Genomic DNA, 15,292 nt, shown 5'->3' with positions numbered 1-15,292 from the left:
CTGAGCTCCTCTCAGCCCTAACACCTACCTCTGGCCATATGGTGTTTGTTGTGAGGCTGGAAACTAAAAGGGAGTTTGTAAGCCCCCTTGGATATAAGTCCAATTCTTCTTCTTCTTCTCTTCTTCTTCTTCTTCTCTTCTTCTCTTCTCCTCCTCCTCCTCCTTCTTCTTCTTCTCTTCTTCTTCTTCTTCTTCTTCTTCTTCTTCTTCTCTTCCTCACTCCTCCTCCTCCTCCTCCTCCTCCTCCATGGGGTGACATCATATTACAATGTTTACAAGGCAGACTATATTTAGAAGGTGGTTTGTCCTTGCCTTCCCCAGAGATTTATACTTTACCCCTAGCAGGCTGGGTACTCATTTTACCAACCTGGGAAAGATAGATGGCTGAGTCAACCTTGAGCCAGATACTTGAAACTGACTTCTGTCGGGATCAAACTCAAGTCATGAGTAGAGCTTTGACTGCAGTACTGCAGCTTTCCACTCTGCACCACTGGGCTCACTGTGGGGGTCAAAACTTCTCATTAGTTGCACCATTGGTGGCATTGATTTGCATTCAGGCTGGACTTCAGGCCATTCCACCCCCAAATGGGGGTTAATATAAGTAGCAATAATGCCTCAGTTGCCCCAGTGCCATTTATCTTCCAGTGCAGCCACTTGGGCAAAAAGGGTTTCCAACTATCTTCTATGAACAGGAACAGTTCATCCCGCTGTCGCAGCTGATTCGTGGCACAAGGTGTGTTGTCCTTCCATGGGGTGGAAAACGAAACGTTGAGTCTCACTGATAAGGTCAGTAGGAGAGAGACAGAGACACTCATTGCAACTCCTGCTGGCATTCATGGGTCTTAAATTGGCTTAATTTTGACTGGGTCCTGCCCAAATGGGATAACAGCCCTGCCTGACTCACATGCAGACTGATTTTCTAGTGGATGTGGTAAGAAATAAGTTAGAATTAAGTGCTCTTAACCGGAATTGCATGTGAGTCAGGGCAGGGCTGTTATCCCATTTGGGCAGGACCCAGTCAAAATTAAGCCAATTTAAGTCCCATGAAAGCCAGCAGGAGTTGCACTCAAGCCGATATAAAGATAACGCCAGTTAGTAACAATAATTTTTTGGGGTTGTAGGAAAATGCTGTTGCTATAACATTTCCTGGTACTTAACATCAGAGAAAACACATCCTTTTCTCTGTTCCTGAAATACTGGGTTTCTATGTTCATATGCCATAATATTGCCTATTATTATGGATGGGTGGGAAAGCTGGACAATGAAGAAGGCTGACAGGAAGAAAGTAGATTCCTTTGAAAAGTGGTGTCACAAGAGAGTGTTACAGATACCGTGGACCGCCCAAAAACAGATCAGTGGATTGTAGGTCAAATCAAGCCTGAACTACCCGTAGAAGCTAAAATGACTAGACCAGTGATGGCGAACCTTTTTGAGACCGAGTGCCCAAATTGCAACCCAAAACCCACTTATTTATCGCAAAGTGCCAACATAGCAATTTAACCTGAATACTGAGGTTTTAGTTTAGAAAAATGGTGGGCTCCGAGGCATGCGTTACTCAGGAGTAGGCTTGGTGGTAGTCGGTGGCTTTGCTTTGAAGCAACCGTGCAACTCTTCCAATGGGTGAATCACGACCCTAGCAAGGTTTTCTCAGAAGCAAGCCCCATTGCCAGCAACCGAGCTTACTCCCAGGTAAAGGATCGTGCTTTAGTTCTTCGCATGAAAATCAGTAGGGTTTAACAGCACTTAACAGGGTTACCTACACTGCTTCCCCAGTTTAGGTTTAATGCTAATAATCGAGCCCAGGCCAGCCTAGATGTGGGGGGGGGGCACTCTGCGTGTGCCCACAGAGAGGGTTCTGAGTGCCACCTCTGGCACCCGTGCCATAGGTTCGCCACCACTGGACAAGACTGAGGCTATTGTACTTTGGTCACATTATGAGAAGAAAAACTCACTGGAAACGACAATAACGCTAGGAAAAGTTGAAGGTAGGAGGAAAAGACAAAGATCCCAGCATCAGAGGGATTGAGTCTATAAAGGAAGCCACGGCCCACAATTTCCAAGGCCTGTGGAAGATTGTTAATGATGATGTTTTGGAGGACATTGGCTCATAGGGTCTTCGTAAGTTGGAAGCAATTTGACAGCATTGAACACGACACAGATGTGCATTTCCCCCTCCCGCTACAGTATGAAGCAATAAATTCCAGAAGAAGTGTTACCATCTCATCTGCCGTCCACGCCAATTAGAATTTATCACCCCATGGAGCCCGTTAAAGACTAGGCGTATCACACCCCAGTAGCTATTCTTTGCACACGTCAAGGCCGGACTGTGAAAGTTGTACATAAAATAAAGTTTATTATCATTACAGTCATGCAAATGATTAAAAAGCAGAGTTGGTTATAGTGCAATAGAGAGACGTTGAAGAGCTCCTCGGAGAGAACCGCAGAACCTTGCTTGACTGCCAAAGGCAGACCCATTTCTCCTAGCACAACTCTACCACCCGCTGTTGGCAGGGCTGATGACTCACCAGAGGCAGACGGGTGAGTCATAAAGTGCTTTGTGTCCCGGTCATTGGTAATTGCACAAGGTTCCTGTCGCCTTTGCCACAAAAGGCTATCATGAGTACTCCTCAGGCATCTGTTTTCAAAAGGACATTCCACACACCCCTACCCCCGCCCCAGATGCGCTGGATGTACATCTTAATAAAGCACAACTCATCCCATCATACAGTATATCCGTCCATTTATGGTACTGGCAGCTTCAATGTGAAAATAAATAGCAGGAGGGGGGAGCTTCAGAGCCAGAGAAGATGCTGGTAGCTTAAGGCACAGCCAGTGAGGAAGATGGCAGCTAATGGGTAGAGCAGTGGTTCTCAACCTGTGGGTCAGGACCCCTTTGGAAGTCGAACGACCCTTTCGCAGGGGTCGCCTAAGACTCTGCATCAGTGTTCTCCATCTGTAAAATGGAGAAATGTTAGGGTTGGGGGTCACCACAACATGGGGAACTGTATTAAAGGGTTTCATCATTAGGAAGGTTGAGAACCACTGGGGTAGAAGATGGTACCGTGTTTCCCCGAAAATAAGACAGTGTCTTATATTAATTTTTGCTCCCAAAGATGCGCTATGTCTGATTTTCAGGGGATGTCTTATTTTTCGGTGTTCTGTTCGTCAGGCATGCTTCCAAACACAAACTTTGCTACGTCTTACTTTTGGGGGATGCCTTATATTTCGCACTTCAGCAAAACCTCTACTACGTCTTATTTTCCAGGGATGTCTTATATTCGGGGAAACAGGGTAGATGCTGGAACTCACTGACTATTTCTGATCACAAGCTGATATTCAACAGGAAGTGTTTTCCTGTTGCTTCAACCCTGTGCTGCGGAAAGCAGTTTCCATGGCAGATTTTCTCTCCGCCATGTGCCAAGTCAAGGGCTATCAGGCCTGCACCTGCTCTACGCTCTACCTTGCTACACACAGCTGTTCCATTTCTAAATAAGGAAAGGCCCTTGTGCCATCTGTCTGATTGAAAAGGTTCCAGTAACACCTCTGTTCAACTCCGCATGAGGCAACACCTGTGCGGGCCCAGCCGGGCCCAGCCAGGAAGTGGAGAAGGGCCATACTTTGCATAGTTCCATGTCTGGCATACAACCCAAGAGGGTCTGCCCAGAGATGCTGACAGCTTAGCTGCAGCAACGATTGGCACTCAGTGCTGGGAAGGGTGTGAATTTAGCAAGCTACCACTTGACACTGTTGTTACTGGGGAGAGAATGCTACTAATGTTTAGAGGGCGACCGACCCCAGTAGAATTGCAAGGTTACTTCCACCATTTTCAGCAGCACCTGCTAGACTTATGGATTCTCCCTGGGCTCTTGCCAAACACCCTCCCTTCTGGCTTTCACCCTACTGTTTCTCAGGTCTAGAAAACCATTTCTCATTCTCTAGCCTAGATAAGCATATTGAACCCTCGGGCCCAAACCAGCTGAGATTCTGGAGTGTTTTGTAATTTGCAAATTACAACATTTCAAATTTGCAATTTGTGGGCCTTGATTCAAATTGAGGCCACGTGTGCATTTAGGGAGGGGGTTTAACCCCTTCCCGAACTTCAAACAAAGGAAATTGATCCTTTGGGAGAAAACACAGACGAGTTGTGTGTCGTATACATGTTTCCTCCAAATGGCAGAAGTGCAAATAGGGAGTTTCCCTGGATGTGTGTTGACATGCTGATCTGGACAGTTACCTAGTTTGTTACACTCCGTGTCCTCTGGAGAGCTCAGTGTGGCTGATGCATTGTGTGTTGTTGCAAACTCATTCCAAATTCTGCCCCACAGAACCCACAGATAGAGGTTACACACACATGATTCCCGACAGACTGACGTTGCTTGATGTCAACACCACGTGCCTTTAGATCATCCTGCAGACTAGAAACAGTCAATCTATGCTTGAGAGGGTAAAAGCAAGAGAGGCAGCATTCTACCCTATTCTGAAGGCTAGAAGTTTGAAAAGCAATACACTCTGTACATGCACAGTCCTCTCCAGGCAGCATGGAGAAAAATAACTTCTCAGCTTATGAAGAAAACGGAAGATCTGAATTCCAAGGACCAGGAGCAGAGAGGCCTGGCTTGGAGAAGGATTCTGCAATCGACCACAGACAGCTTTCAGCATCTCCAACTTGTGATAAGGAGCAATCGGCTGCTTCCACCTCCATAAAGTGGTCTGTATGACACATGCACACTAAGATACAAGGTACAGAGATACAGCCTATTTGTGGGGGGAAAGCAGGTGTGACAGAAGAAACCACAGTCCAAAATTGTTTTCTAAATAGGCTGAAGGAGTCATTGAGGTCTAGTATGCTGAAGTGACCAGGCCAGGGAGCTCTCTAGAAATCAACACAACAAAATCAGCCCCTGACAAGAACTTCCAGCTTGGATGGAGAGTTGGAAAGTCTAGGCAGCATCCTGGCTGCCTCTCTTGGAACACCGTCCTTAGCTCATCTTCTTGGCCACGTTGGCATAGGTGCGTTCAATCTCTTCATCCGCTGGGCACGTGTGGCTGAACTCATCAAGCATGTAAGCATTCTGTGGTATACCAGACGCAAGGGTCATCTCTTGGGTGGGATCTCTCTCAAAATTAAGGTGCATTTTTGCAGCGACCTAGGAGGGATGGAGAAAAGATTGAGAGAAGCAAGGGACACAGATGAATTTCCTCAGAATAGAACAGAAGCTGAATAGAAACTCTCAGAATAGAGAGCCAGTGTGGTGTAGTGGTTAAGAGCAGGTGGACTCGAATCTGGAGAACTGAGTTTGATTCCCCACCTCTCCACATGAGAAGTGAGCTCTTGTCTGGTGAACTTGGGTGGGGTAGGGTGTAATCTTCAAGGCATTGATTATAGGAGGAACAGAGAATCACGGCAAAGCAATGAAGCCCTGAGGTATTGATTCAACACTGAAGACAAAAGGGGGGAATCATGTAATGGCGGCCAGGAATTATTTTGAAAGAATGCATGCAGACACACATCATGGAAAAAGGGGGGGGGGACTGACAACGTTTTCAAAATATTTTCAGTGAATTTCTCAGAAAGGGCCACTCTCTCTTGGGCCCTTTCCACACACACGTGGAAACGCACCTCCACCAGCATGAATTATGCCGGTGGAGGCTCGGGGACCATTCACATGGTAGCATGCAAGTGGCCCCAACTTTCCCCTCAGCCAGAGAGGTGGCTCCGTATGGAGCCGCCTTCGGTTGCCCCCCTCCACTCACTGTCCAGTCCAACGTCGTTCTGGAGAGATGCAGGGACCCGCCCACGCTGCCCTCCGACCTCCAGGGGTCAGAGGGCAGTGTGGGCGGGTCTCTGCAGCCCTCCAGAGTGACACTGGGCGGGACAGTGAGTGGAAGGGAAGGGGAAAGCAGCGTCTTCCTGCTGGTGCTGTTCGCACCGCGCCGACAGGAAGACGGCACTTTGCAAAAACCTCGCTCATTGAGCGAGGTTAAAAGCGGTGCCTTCACGCCACTCCTGGGCGGCCAGGACGGCACTGCTGCAATGCAGCAGCCCTTCCTGTTCAAACAGCAGCCCAGGGACAGCGTTTTTGCCTGTATTTCGCTCGTGCGAAAAGGGCCTTAGTGTAACCTGCCAGAAAGAAGATGAATTTGCCACTGAATGGTATCTGACCCGTGGGAGAATCCATGGGGTGTTCCTGGGAAGAGACAAGCAGACTTGCCTTCCTCTGCATAAACTCCCCGGTCTTCCTTGGTAGAAGAAGAAGAAGAGTTTGGATTTATATCCCCCTTTCTCTCCTGTAGGAGTCTCAAAGGGGCTTTCAATCTCCTGCTCTTACCCACTACGCCACTGCTGGTAGTCTCCCATCCAAAGCACCTGCTTATCACCTATGCTCAGAAGAGCCTAGGCCAGTGGTGGCGAACCTTTGGCATTCCAGATGTCATGGACTACAATTCCCATCAGCCCCTGCCAGCATGGCCAATTGGCCATGGTGGCAGGGGTTGATGGGAATTGTAGTCCATAACTTCTGGAGTGCCAAAGGTTCGCCACCATGGGCCTAGGCTAAGCGAGATGATTGAAACAAATTCAGTAGCCCCCAGAAATATGAAGCCTGCCCTCCCTTGATCTGGCTGTTGCCATACAGATAATCCCGAGAACATCACAAGAAGACTGCCTGATGAACATAGCTGGCATATGGGTTTATACTAGGAATTGGGGCTCAAAGTGTGGGAAGGCTCACAGGGTTTAAGCAGCTCTTGTTCTGTGCTCACTGAAGGTGCTCTCACCTTGATGATGTTGAGTTTGGGCAGCAGGTTACAATCAGCTATTGTCATCCAGTCCCCATCCAGGAACTTCCTGCTAGAGACCAGCACTTCCTCCATGCTGTCCTGGTCAATTTCCTCTGGGAGCGGGCTGTTCAGATAATCATCCAGCCGTTTGAACTCTCTCAGCAAAGCTTTTTCCAGATCTGAATCCCAAGAACCAAGCACAGAATTGATGCATTTAGCCAACTGAACATGTTCCTTTAATTACATTATTTTTCCTGCAGTGTCCTCGGTTGACTGACTCTCATCAATTTTACAGAAGGTCAACACAGTAATGGGTGATATAATCTTTCCAGAACTGTTGCTGTTTTATTCACTGCTGGCAAGACCCTCGGGCATTTTTCGCACGACAGTAAAAGCATCTTCCAACCCCACATGCTGTTGGAGAATATGCATGAATGCTTAATGCAGTGTAAAAATAGGAAGTGAGTACATTTAGACTGAATTGATCTACCCCATGGAGAGATTCCGTTTGAATTGTAAACTCAGGAAATGCGCCAAGGACTTTAAGTGCCATAAAATGGAAACGGCCTTAAACAGGTGGCCTGTTTACATTTACAGGGAATGGCTTCGTTACTGCTTTATCTGAGGTTTCTCCCACACCACATTGGGTAACAGGTATGTCTCAGCATGACTGCTCCGTTACCTTTTCCTTCTCTTTTTTATTTATTTTAGCACTTCATGTTTTGCTCCTTTGGTGGCGCTTGTGAAACAATTCTTCTTTTGACAAGGGCTGATTTTCACGCGGCACCCAGAAAGTCGGTGCTCATTTTGTCCATTTCCCTTTTGTATTACTATGGTTTTGTAATTGCGCTGCTACAAAAATTAACCATAAAAATGGGCAGTGGCACTGTCTGGTTGATAAGTGCAAAGCCTGTAGGCTCCACTTCTCTTTAAGAAGAAAGAAGAATTACTAATAATTGCTCGTACTAATAATTGAGTCATTAGCGAGGGCTGAAAGGCTGCAAGGGGTATTAATTGCATACCAAGACTGTAAAGAAGAGTCTTGCTGGATCAGACCAATGGCCAATTAGTCCAGCATCCTATGCCCCACATTAGCCAATTTGATGCCCCAAAAGGAACACGAAGGCCACATCCTTTCCCCGATTTTTGCCTTCGAACAAGTAATTTTCAGAGGTGTTCTGCCTTTGAACATGGAAGTTCCATTTAGAGAAGAGTTTGGATTTATACCCCCCCCCTTTCTCTCCTGTAAGGAGACTCAAAGGGGCTTACAATCTCCTTCCCCCCCCCCCCACCCGCACAACAAACACCCTGTGAGATGGGTAGGGCTGAGAGAGCTCCAAAGAGCAGTGACTAGCCCAAGGCCACCCAGCTGGCGTGTGCCAGGATGCACAGGCTAATCTGGTTCCCCAGATAAATCTCCACAGCTCAAGTGGCAGAGCGAGGAATCAAACCTGGTTCTCCAGATTAGAGTGCACCTGCTCTTAACCACTATGTCACTGCTGCTCACATCAAGTGATTTTGTTGGGAGCCCCCAGCAGCCCAGCAACCCCCTTTCCCCCTTCACAGCTGAGCTAGTTCAAAGGCTGGGTGGGGTGAGAAAACAGGAGTTTAGTGCTGTTATTTAGAAGATGCTCTTTAGCTCCACCCTATCCCTGGACTGGCTGTGGGCATGCCTTTCACATGGAGGCTCCGCCTGCAGCCATCCTGCTATTTCCCAGTTAAGTAGGAGCAATGGCATGGAGGCTTCTTTCTTTGCTCTGGCTTAATGGGGAAAGCCCTGGGAGTTCCATACATCGTGCTTGGAAAGAGCACAACATTGTGTGGAAACTCCCTCAAAAAGCAAAGTCATGCTATATTCCAATCAGTGTCAAAACCCAACTTGGATGCAGCCTTTATGTGACCAGCAGTCCCACTGAATCCAGTATTTACGTCCAAGGCTTATGCTATACCCTGTAGTTTTCATACTTTAGAAATTATGAACTGGATAAAATAACAACCGCCAGCCCTGCCTGTTCTGTTACGTTTCCATGCTGGTTCCTAGCAGACATTCCAGTGGGAATAGAACTGGAACACAGTTCTGAAACAGACCTGAACAAAGAAAATATTCCCCTTACTCTTGTTCACTTCCTTATGAGGGTTCTTGATGTAGGCCGAGAACTTGGCAAAGATGTCTGCACTGACGTGTAGGGACTCCTTGTGTCTGGGGGTGAGCTGAGAGTACCTTAATAAAAGTCAGAGAGTTAGTTTAGATTGGGAGAAAACGTACGAGTTTCACCACTGCACCATCAAGGTTTATCCACTTGAAATCTGACCTTATAAGAACTGAAAAAGCAAGGCACGGAGAGATAAGATTCAAATAATTTAACAACCAGTTCCGGTGGAGGGATTCAAATAATTTAACAACTGGTTGTTTACAAGCACAGTTTTAACACCCAGTTCTGTTGAAGTGGTGCGAACCTGCTGAATCCCACCCCTGAAACAATTCCTTCTCCAATAGCCTTAAAGATAGGCTGACCAGACATCCCGCTTTTGGCGGGACAGTCCCACCTTAAAACAATTTGTCCTGCGTCCTGCGGGTTTTTTCAAGTGTCCTGATTTTTGGAAGGCTGCTGCACTGCCTTCTGGGGTGCAAGGCAGTGCGGCAGCCTCCCACGCGCGCGGCTGCAGGAGTGCACAGCCTTCTGGGGTGCTCCCGTTTCCCGCCAAATGAGAGCGCCCCAAAAGGCAGTGCACTCCTGCGGCCGCGCGCGTGCGCAGCCACCCGCCTACCCGCCCGTCCCGGTTCACAAAGGTGACCATCTGGTCACCTTACTTAAAGAGCAAAGCACAAGGTGTGAAATGGTAAAGTTTGAAGGTTTCCTGAGACTTGGGGAGTGGCGCCTGGCAGATGTGGAGTGGTACCTGGCAAAGAGGGGTGGGTTTTGGTAGCAGAAGAGTGGAGCCTTCTAGCATTGGTATAGTCAGATTTAGTGGCTCAGGACAAAAGTCTGGCTGAAGCCTAAGAGAGGTGGAGCACAAAAGCTCTCAAACCAAGAAAAAAAAGATAGGAAAAATCCACTCCCCCAGACATCTTTCCCTAGAGACCCAGTCCATTCCCACATACTGAAATTACTCCTGTTTTTTCTTGCAAGTCAGTCCGAAAGCACTGGAACTGGTTTCGACAGGGCTTTTTGGCCCTCTCCGCACATGCAGAATAATGCACTTTCAATCCACTTTGCAGCTGGGTTCTACTGTGCGGAATAAAGGAAGTCAATCCATCTCTGGTTGGGTCTTCCTCTTTTCTTGCTACTTTCAATTTTCCTAGCATGTCCTTGCATTAGATGCTGGCAATACAATTATCAACCAGCAGAGGGAGGAAGCTAGAATGTTTCTTTCCTCTGTTCAGTCTGACAACTTTGACAGCTAAGACTGAACTGTCTCTGGAGAGGCGGAAACAGAATGGATTGCCTGGATATAATGTCCTGTGAACCTTTCAAGATTAATTGGTTTATTATGGCATAAGCATTTTTTTTCTTTCTATAAACCCAAGCCTTTTGTAGAGAGAAAGCTATTTCCTTAGACCAGTGGTGGCGAACCTATGGCACGGGTGCCAGACGTGGCACTCAGAGTCCTTTCTGTGGGCACGCGTGCACAGAGTTCATCATGTGTGTGGGGTGGTGGTGGAAAATCACCCCCCCAAACACCCCTAGGCTGGCCTGGGCATGATCCTTTACCTGGGAGTAAGCTCGATTGCTGGCAATGGGGCTTGCTTCTGAGTAAACCCTCCTAGGGTCGTGATTCATCCATTTGAAGTGTTGCACAGTTGCTTCACCTAGCTTACTTCTGAGTAACATGCGCTTCAGAGCCAACCGGTTTTTCTAAACTAAAACCTCAGTATTCAGGTTAAATTGCCGTGTTGGCACTTTGCAATAAATAAGTGGGTTTTGGGTTGCAATTTGGGCACTTGGTCTCGAAAAGGTTCACCATCACTGCCTTAGACGTATGAAGCATTAACCTCAGTCTGCAGAGCGACTACAGGATCTCGATGGCAGAAAGTGCCATTGTTGTAGCCAATTTATGGTGACCCCATGGGGTTTTTTGAAGCAGGGGACTTTCAGAGGTGGTTTGCCACTGCCTGCCTTTGCGTCAGCACCCTTGCTCTTCCTTGGTGGTCTCCCATACAGGGCCAACCCTGCTTAGCTTCCAAGATCTGACAAGATCAGGCTAGCCCGGGCCACCCAGAACAGGGCCTGATCATAGAGGTGGAAAATATTGTTAACCGTTGGGCCAAAAGGCCGCAAAAGGCAAGAGATCCAGGCTGTGTGATTTCTTTGCACATCTATGCATATTATGCGTGACCATTTGCAAAGCGGTCACAGGTGCTAACATAATCTTCCTTCCTTTCCTGTTCTAATTAAGCATCTGTTTTGGGAAGGAATCCCTTCTCTTGGTTAAGTCCTAATACAGTGATGGCAAACCTTTTCGAGACCGAGTGCCCAAACTGCAACCCCAAACCCACTTATTTATCGCAAAGTGCCAACACGGCAATTTAACCTGAATACTGAGGTTTTTGTTTAGAAAAAATGGTTGGCTCCGGTGTGTTACCGGAAGTAAGCAGTGAAACAACGATGCAACGCCGAATGGGTGAATCGCGACCCTGGAGGGGTTTACTCAGAAGCAAGCCCCGCCCAGCAACTGGAGTTTACTCCCAGGTAAAGGATGGAGTGCCAGGCCAACCTAGATGTGTGTGGAAGTGGGAGGTTATTCCGCCCATACATGACAGACTCTGTGCACCGTGCTTACAGAAGGGCTCGAGGTGCCACTATCTGGCACCCATGCCATAGGTTCGCCACCACTGTCCTAATATAATGGAGTCAAACCTGCTGCTCATGTGTTGACATTCCCCCCCCCCTTTTTTTCTGTTTGATTTTGAATATTGGTATCTTAACTAGTATTGAAGATGTACAGCAGAGTCTTAGCAGAGAGCAATGGCGGAACTCCCTACTGACTTCATTTGTGAATGGGTCACTCCTTTTTATTTCTATAAAGTGTTTCTAGGCCCACCTTTCTCCCCCGAATTCCAGAACCCAAGGCAGTCAACAATGATATAAAAACAATCTAAACAATTTAATAAAGCAAAAAATTAAAAGCATCACAGTAAAGACAAAAACTTGAGGTCCACCCCTTATATGTCTCCATCTAATTACCACTTGTTGCCTGTGAACTTTTGTTGTTGCTTTACACAATGTTGTTTACCTGTGCAAATTGATCTATATGCATATCCTAACAGAGGATTCAACTCAGGAATCCAAGGAAGCAGGTTCTGGTGCATAAAACTTAATGCCATAAGACCTTTGGCTATACCTCAGGGGGCTTATCCAGCTACTCTGCTGAAGTCTGGATATAACCCTTGTGGCTCTTTAAAAAATCCTCCTTTCTTACTTCAGCCCTCCCCCATTTCTTAACTCATTCCCACTCCAAACAGAGCAGGCCTGTTGAAAACCCGGGATCTTTGCACTAGCTTCTATCTTACTATTCAATTATTATCCTGCCTTTTCTCCAAAGAGCTCAAGGCAGCATACCTCTCCTCCATTTTATCATTCCAACAACCCTGGGAGGTAGTTTAGACAGAGAGTCAGAGAGGCCCAAGGTCACTCAAAGAGCTCCCATGGCAGAATGGGGATTTGAACCTGAGACTCTCTGGCTGAATCTGTTACCTAACCACCGTACCACATGGACTTATTTGCTGTTTCTCCACCTTTCTGGAACACATGTTAGAGGCACAGGCCCCAAGACTCAACCAAGAGAAGTTGTACAGGAGGGAGGATTTACCAGGTACACTTCACCTATGATAAACCTGGCTTATAATCAGTGGTGGGATCCAAAAAATTTAGTGACAGGTTCCCATGGTGGTGGGATTCAAACTGTGGCGCAGCGCCAATGGGGCTGGGGCCGGGGGCAGGCATGGGGGGGAGTGTGGCGGGCGCGTGAGGGGAGCATTCCCTGGGCGGGGCTGTAGCAGGATGCAGCTGCCTGCGCCAGTCCTTGGGTGGGGAAAGCAGATGCCGCATGGCCTTGGCGGGCACCTTGCGCACATAGTCGCCTCCTGCTGGAGCATGCTTCAAGTTCTGTGTGCTACTGCTGAGAGGAGGGGTGTAACTAAGGCAAAAATCACGTGGCAAAATCACCAATTAGCAACCCCCTCTCGGCACACACAAATAATTAGTAACCTACTCTCGGGAACCTGTGAGAACCTGCTGGATCCCACCTCTGCTTATAATGACCATGGATCCATCTAAGCCAGAACTGGCTGCTCTGACTGGCAGAGTTCTCCAGGGTCTTGGGAGGAGCTCCTCCTCAGCCCAGCCACCTAAAGTCCTTTTGAGTGGAACACCCAGGATTTGAACCTGAGATCACCCACATGCAAGGCAAGTGCATCTACCTGCCCTTAAGGTGTGCAGCTCCTCTTATCTTAGGCTGATTCCTCATGGGCCAAAAACAGCAGTGTGAAAACGGTGTGAAAATGGTGTAAAAGGGTTTAAAATGGTGTAAAAGGGTTTATACTGTTTTCACACTGCTGTTTTTGGCCCATGTGAAATCAGCCTTAGTGTTGGGAGGAGAGGCAATTGTAGCCCTTCTCCCTTTGATGGAACTCTCTGCAGCCTCGCAGTGGAACCTGGCAAGGCCCGGTGGCTCTGAAGCAGAGCGATGGAGAAGCTTCCCAGAGCCGTGGACATTTAAAGTGCCTCCTGTTTACTGCAGCTGCAGTTGGACAATCGGAGGAGGCAGAGAAGGGACAACGCCAACTATGAGCGCATCTTGGCAGCTCTTCTGACCTTTGGGGCTGAGTGTTTCTCTTGGCTTGGCTACAGGCATCGCTCCTCTCCCCGCTTACGAAAAAGCAACAACAGCAATAAAGATGTTCTTGAGCATCCCGGATTCCCACACGCGTCCACAAATAAGGGGGGGAGGGCGCATTCGTAAATTTTGTCACAACATCTTTACTGTTTTCCTCCTCCCTCGGACTGTCTGTATTCTCCACATCCCTGTCAATCCGTTCCGTGGGTTGATGCAGAACTTCCATGCATTGTTCCTGCCTCTCTCAAGCCAATCAATTTCCTCCCTGAACATGGTGGGGAAACAGATGGGGTCCTGCAAACCATCTGTCTCTCATCGGGAGGCCAAATGGGCTTGGAAGTCACCTCCGGCCGGCTCCCTGCAAGAAGGCATTTGCTTGTTTGCCTCAATGCTCGTTCATTTTGATGTTTACATGCAGGGCCAGAATGGGATTTTAAGCAGCCCAGAAACAAACTGATCTGAGCAGGCACTGCGGCAGCTCTTTAGGGCCACTCAGTTCAGATCTAGCCAGTGGTGTTGACAACAGCTCACTGATAGAATCTGAGCTGGGCCATCCCTGCAGCTGAGGTTGCCAACTTCCAGGGGGTGGCTGGAAATCTCTCCCTATTACAATTGATCTCCAAGTGATAGAGATCAGTTTACCTGGAGAGAATGGCCACTCTAGAAGAAGAACTCTTTGGCCTTAAACCCTATTGAAGCCCCTTCCCTCGCCCAAACCCTGCCCTCCCCAGGCCCCACTAATGATGTTTGTTGTTATGAGCATTATACTCAGTGGTGGGATCCAAAAATTTTAGTAACAGGTTCCCATGGTGGTAGGATTCAAACTGACGTAGCGCCAATGGGGATGGGCGGAGCATGACGGGCATTCTGGGGCATGACTGGGCATTCTGGGGGCGGGGCATTCCTGGGAGGGGCTGTGGCACAGCCGCTGCGCCAGTCCGAGGAAACGAAGATACCTTGAAGCGCACAAGCTGTCCTGCATGGCGGTGCACCTCCTGCTAGACTGCTTCAAGTTCTGCACGCTACTGCTGAGAGGAGGGGCGCAACTAAGGCAAAAATAACGTGGCAAAATCACCAATTAGTAACCCCCTCTCGGCACACACAAATAATTAGTAACCTACTCTCGAGAACCTGTGAGAACCTGCTGGATCCCACCTCTGATTATACTGCTTTATATAATTTATGATGTTATGTTATGATTACTGATACTGTTATGTGATGTTACGATGTTATAATGCCAACGTTTGTTGTTATAATCTTAGGTTTAAAATGTTATATTCATTGAAGTTAGAATGATATGTCATAATGCTGCGTTGTTTATTTTATGTTCATTGATGTTATGTTTTTGCTTGTTATTTAATGTTATTATGCTATTGATATTGTTATTTTGCAGCTGTTGTTCACCACCTTGAGCCCTTCGGAGGAGGGCGATATATAAATCTAATAAACCAAACCTAAACCAACCACCCAAGTATTTCCCAACTCAGAGGGAGCAGCCCCACCTTCACCACTTAACAGTGTTGCTGGGACGTGTCTCCTAGGTTCCCAGTTAGCTCATAGGCCCGTAGTGGCGAACCTTTGGCACTCCAGGTATTATGGACTACAATTCCCATCAGCCCCTGCCAGCATGGCCAATTGGCCATGCTGGCAGGGGCTGATGGGAATTGTAGTCCGT

The 15,292-nt window shown here is 47.8% G+C and overlaps 1 protein-coding gene across 1 annotated transcript; it reads right to left on the bottom strand.

Annotated features, from left to right (window-relative positions):
* Window positions 1-3,191: 3,191 nt before the first annotated feature.
* LOC125424905 (chloride intracellular channel protein 2-like) lies at window positions 3,192-13,843 on the bottom strand. The gene is made up of 4 exons (XM_048482338.1): window positions 13,596-13,843; window positions 8,895-9,001; window positions 6,778-6,959; window positions 3,192-5,147 (listed from the first exon to the last, which is right to left on the bottom strand). Exons 1-4 carry the CDS (start codon window positions 13,841-13,843, stop codon window positions 4,980-4,982), a joined length of 705 nt encoding a protein of 234 aa, XP_048338295.1. The 3' UTR covers window positions 3,192-4,979.
* Window positions 13,844-15,292: the final 1,449 nt, after the last annotated feature.

The sequence above is a fragment of the Sphaerodactylus townsendi genome, unplaced genomic scaffold (genome assembly GCF_021028975.2).
Source record: "Sphaerodactylus townsendi isolate TG3544 unplaced genomic scaffold, MPM_Stown_v2.3 scaffold_143, whole genome shotgun sequence".
Lineage (NCBI taxonomy): Eukaryota > Metazoa > Chordata > Lepidosauria > Squamata > Sphaerodactylidae > Sphaerodactylus > Sphaerodactylus townsendi.
Note: the sequence above shows the minus strand (reverse complement) of the source record. Positions and strands in the feature narration are given on the sequence as shown.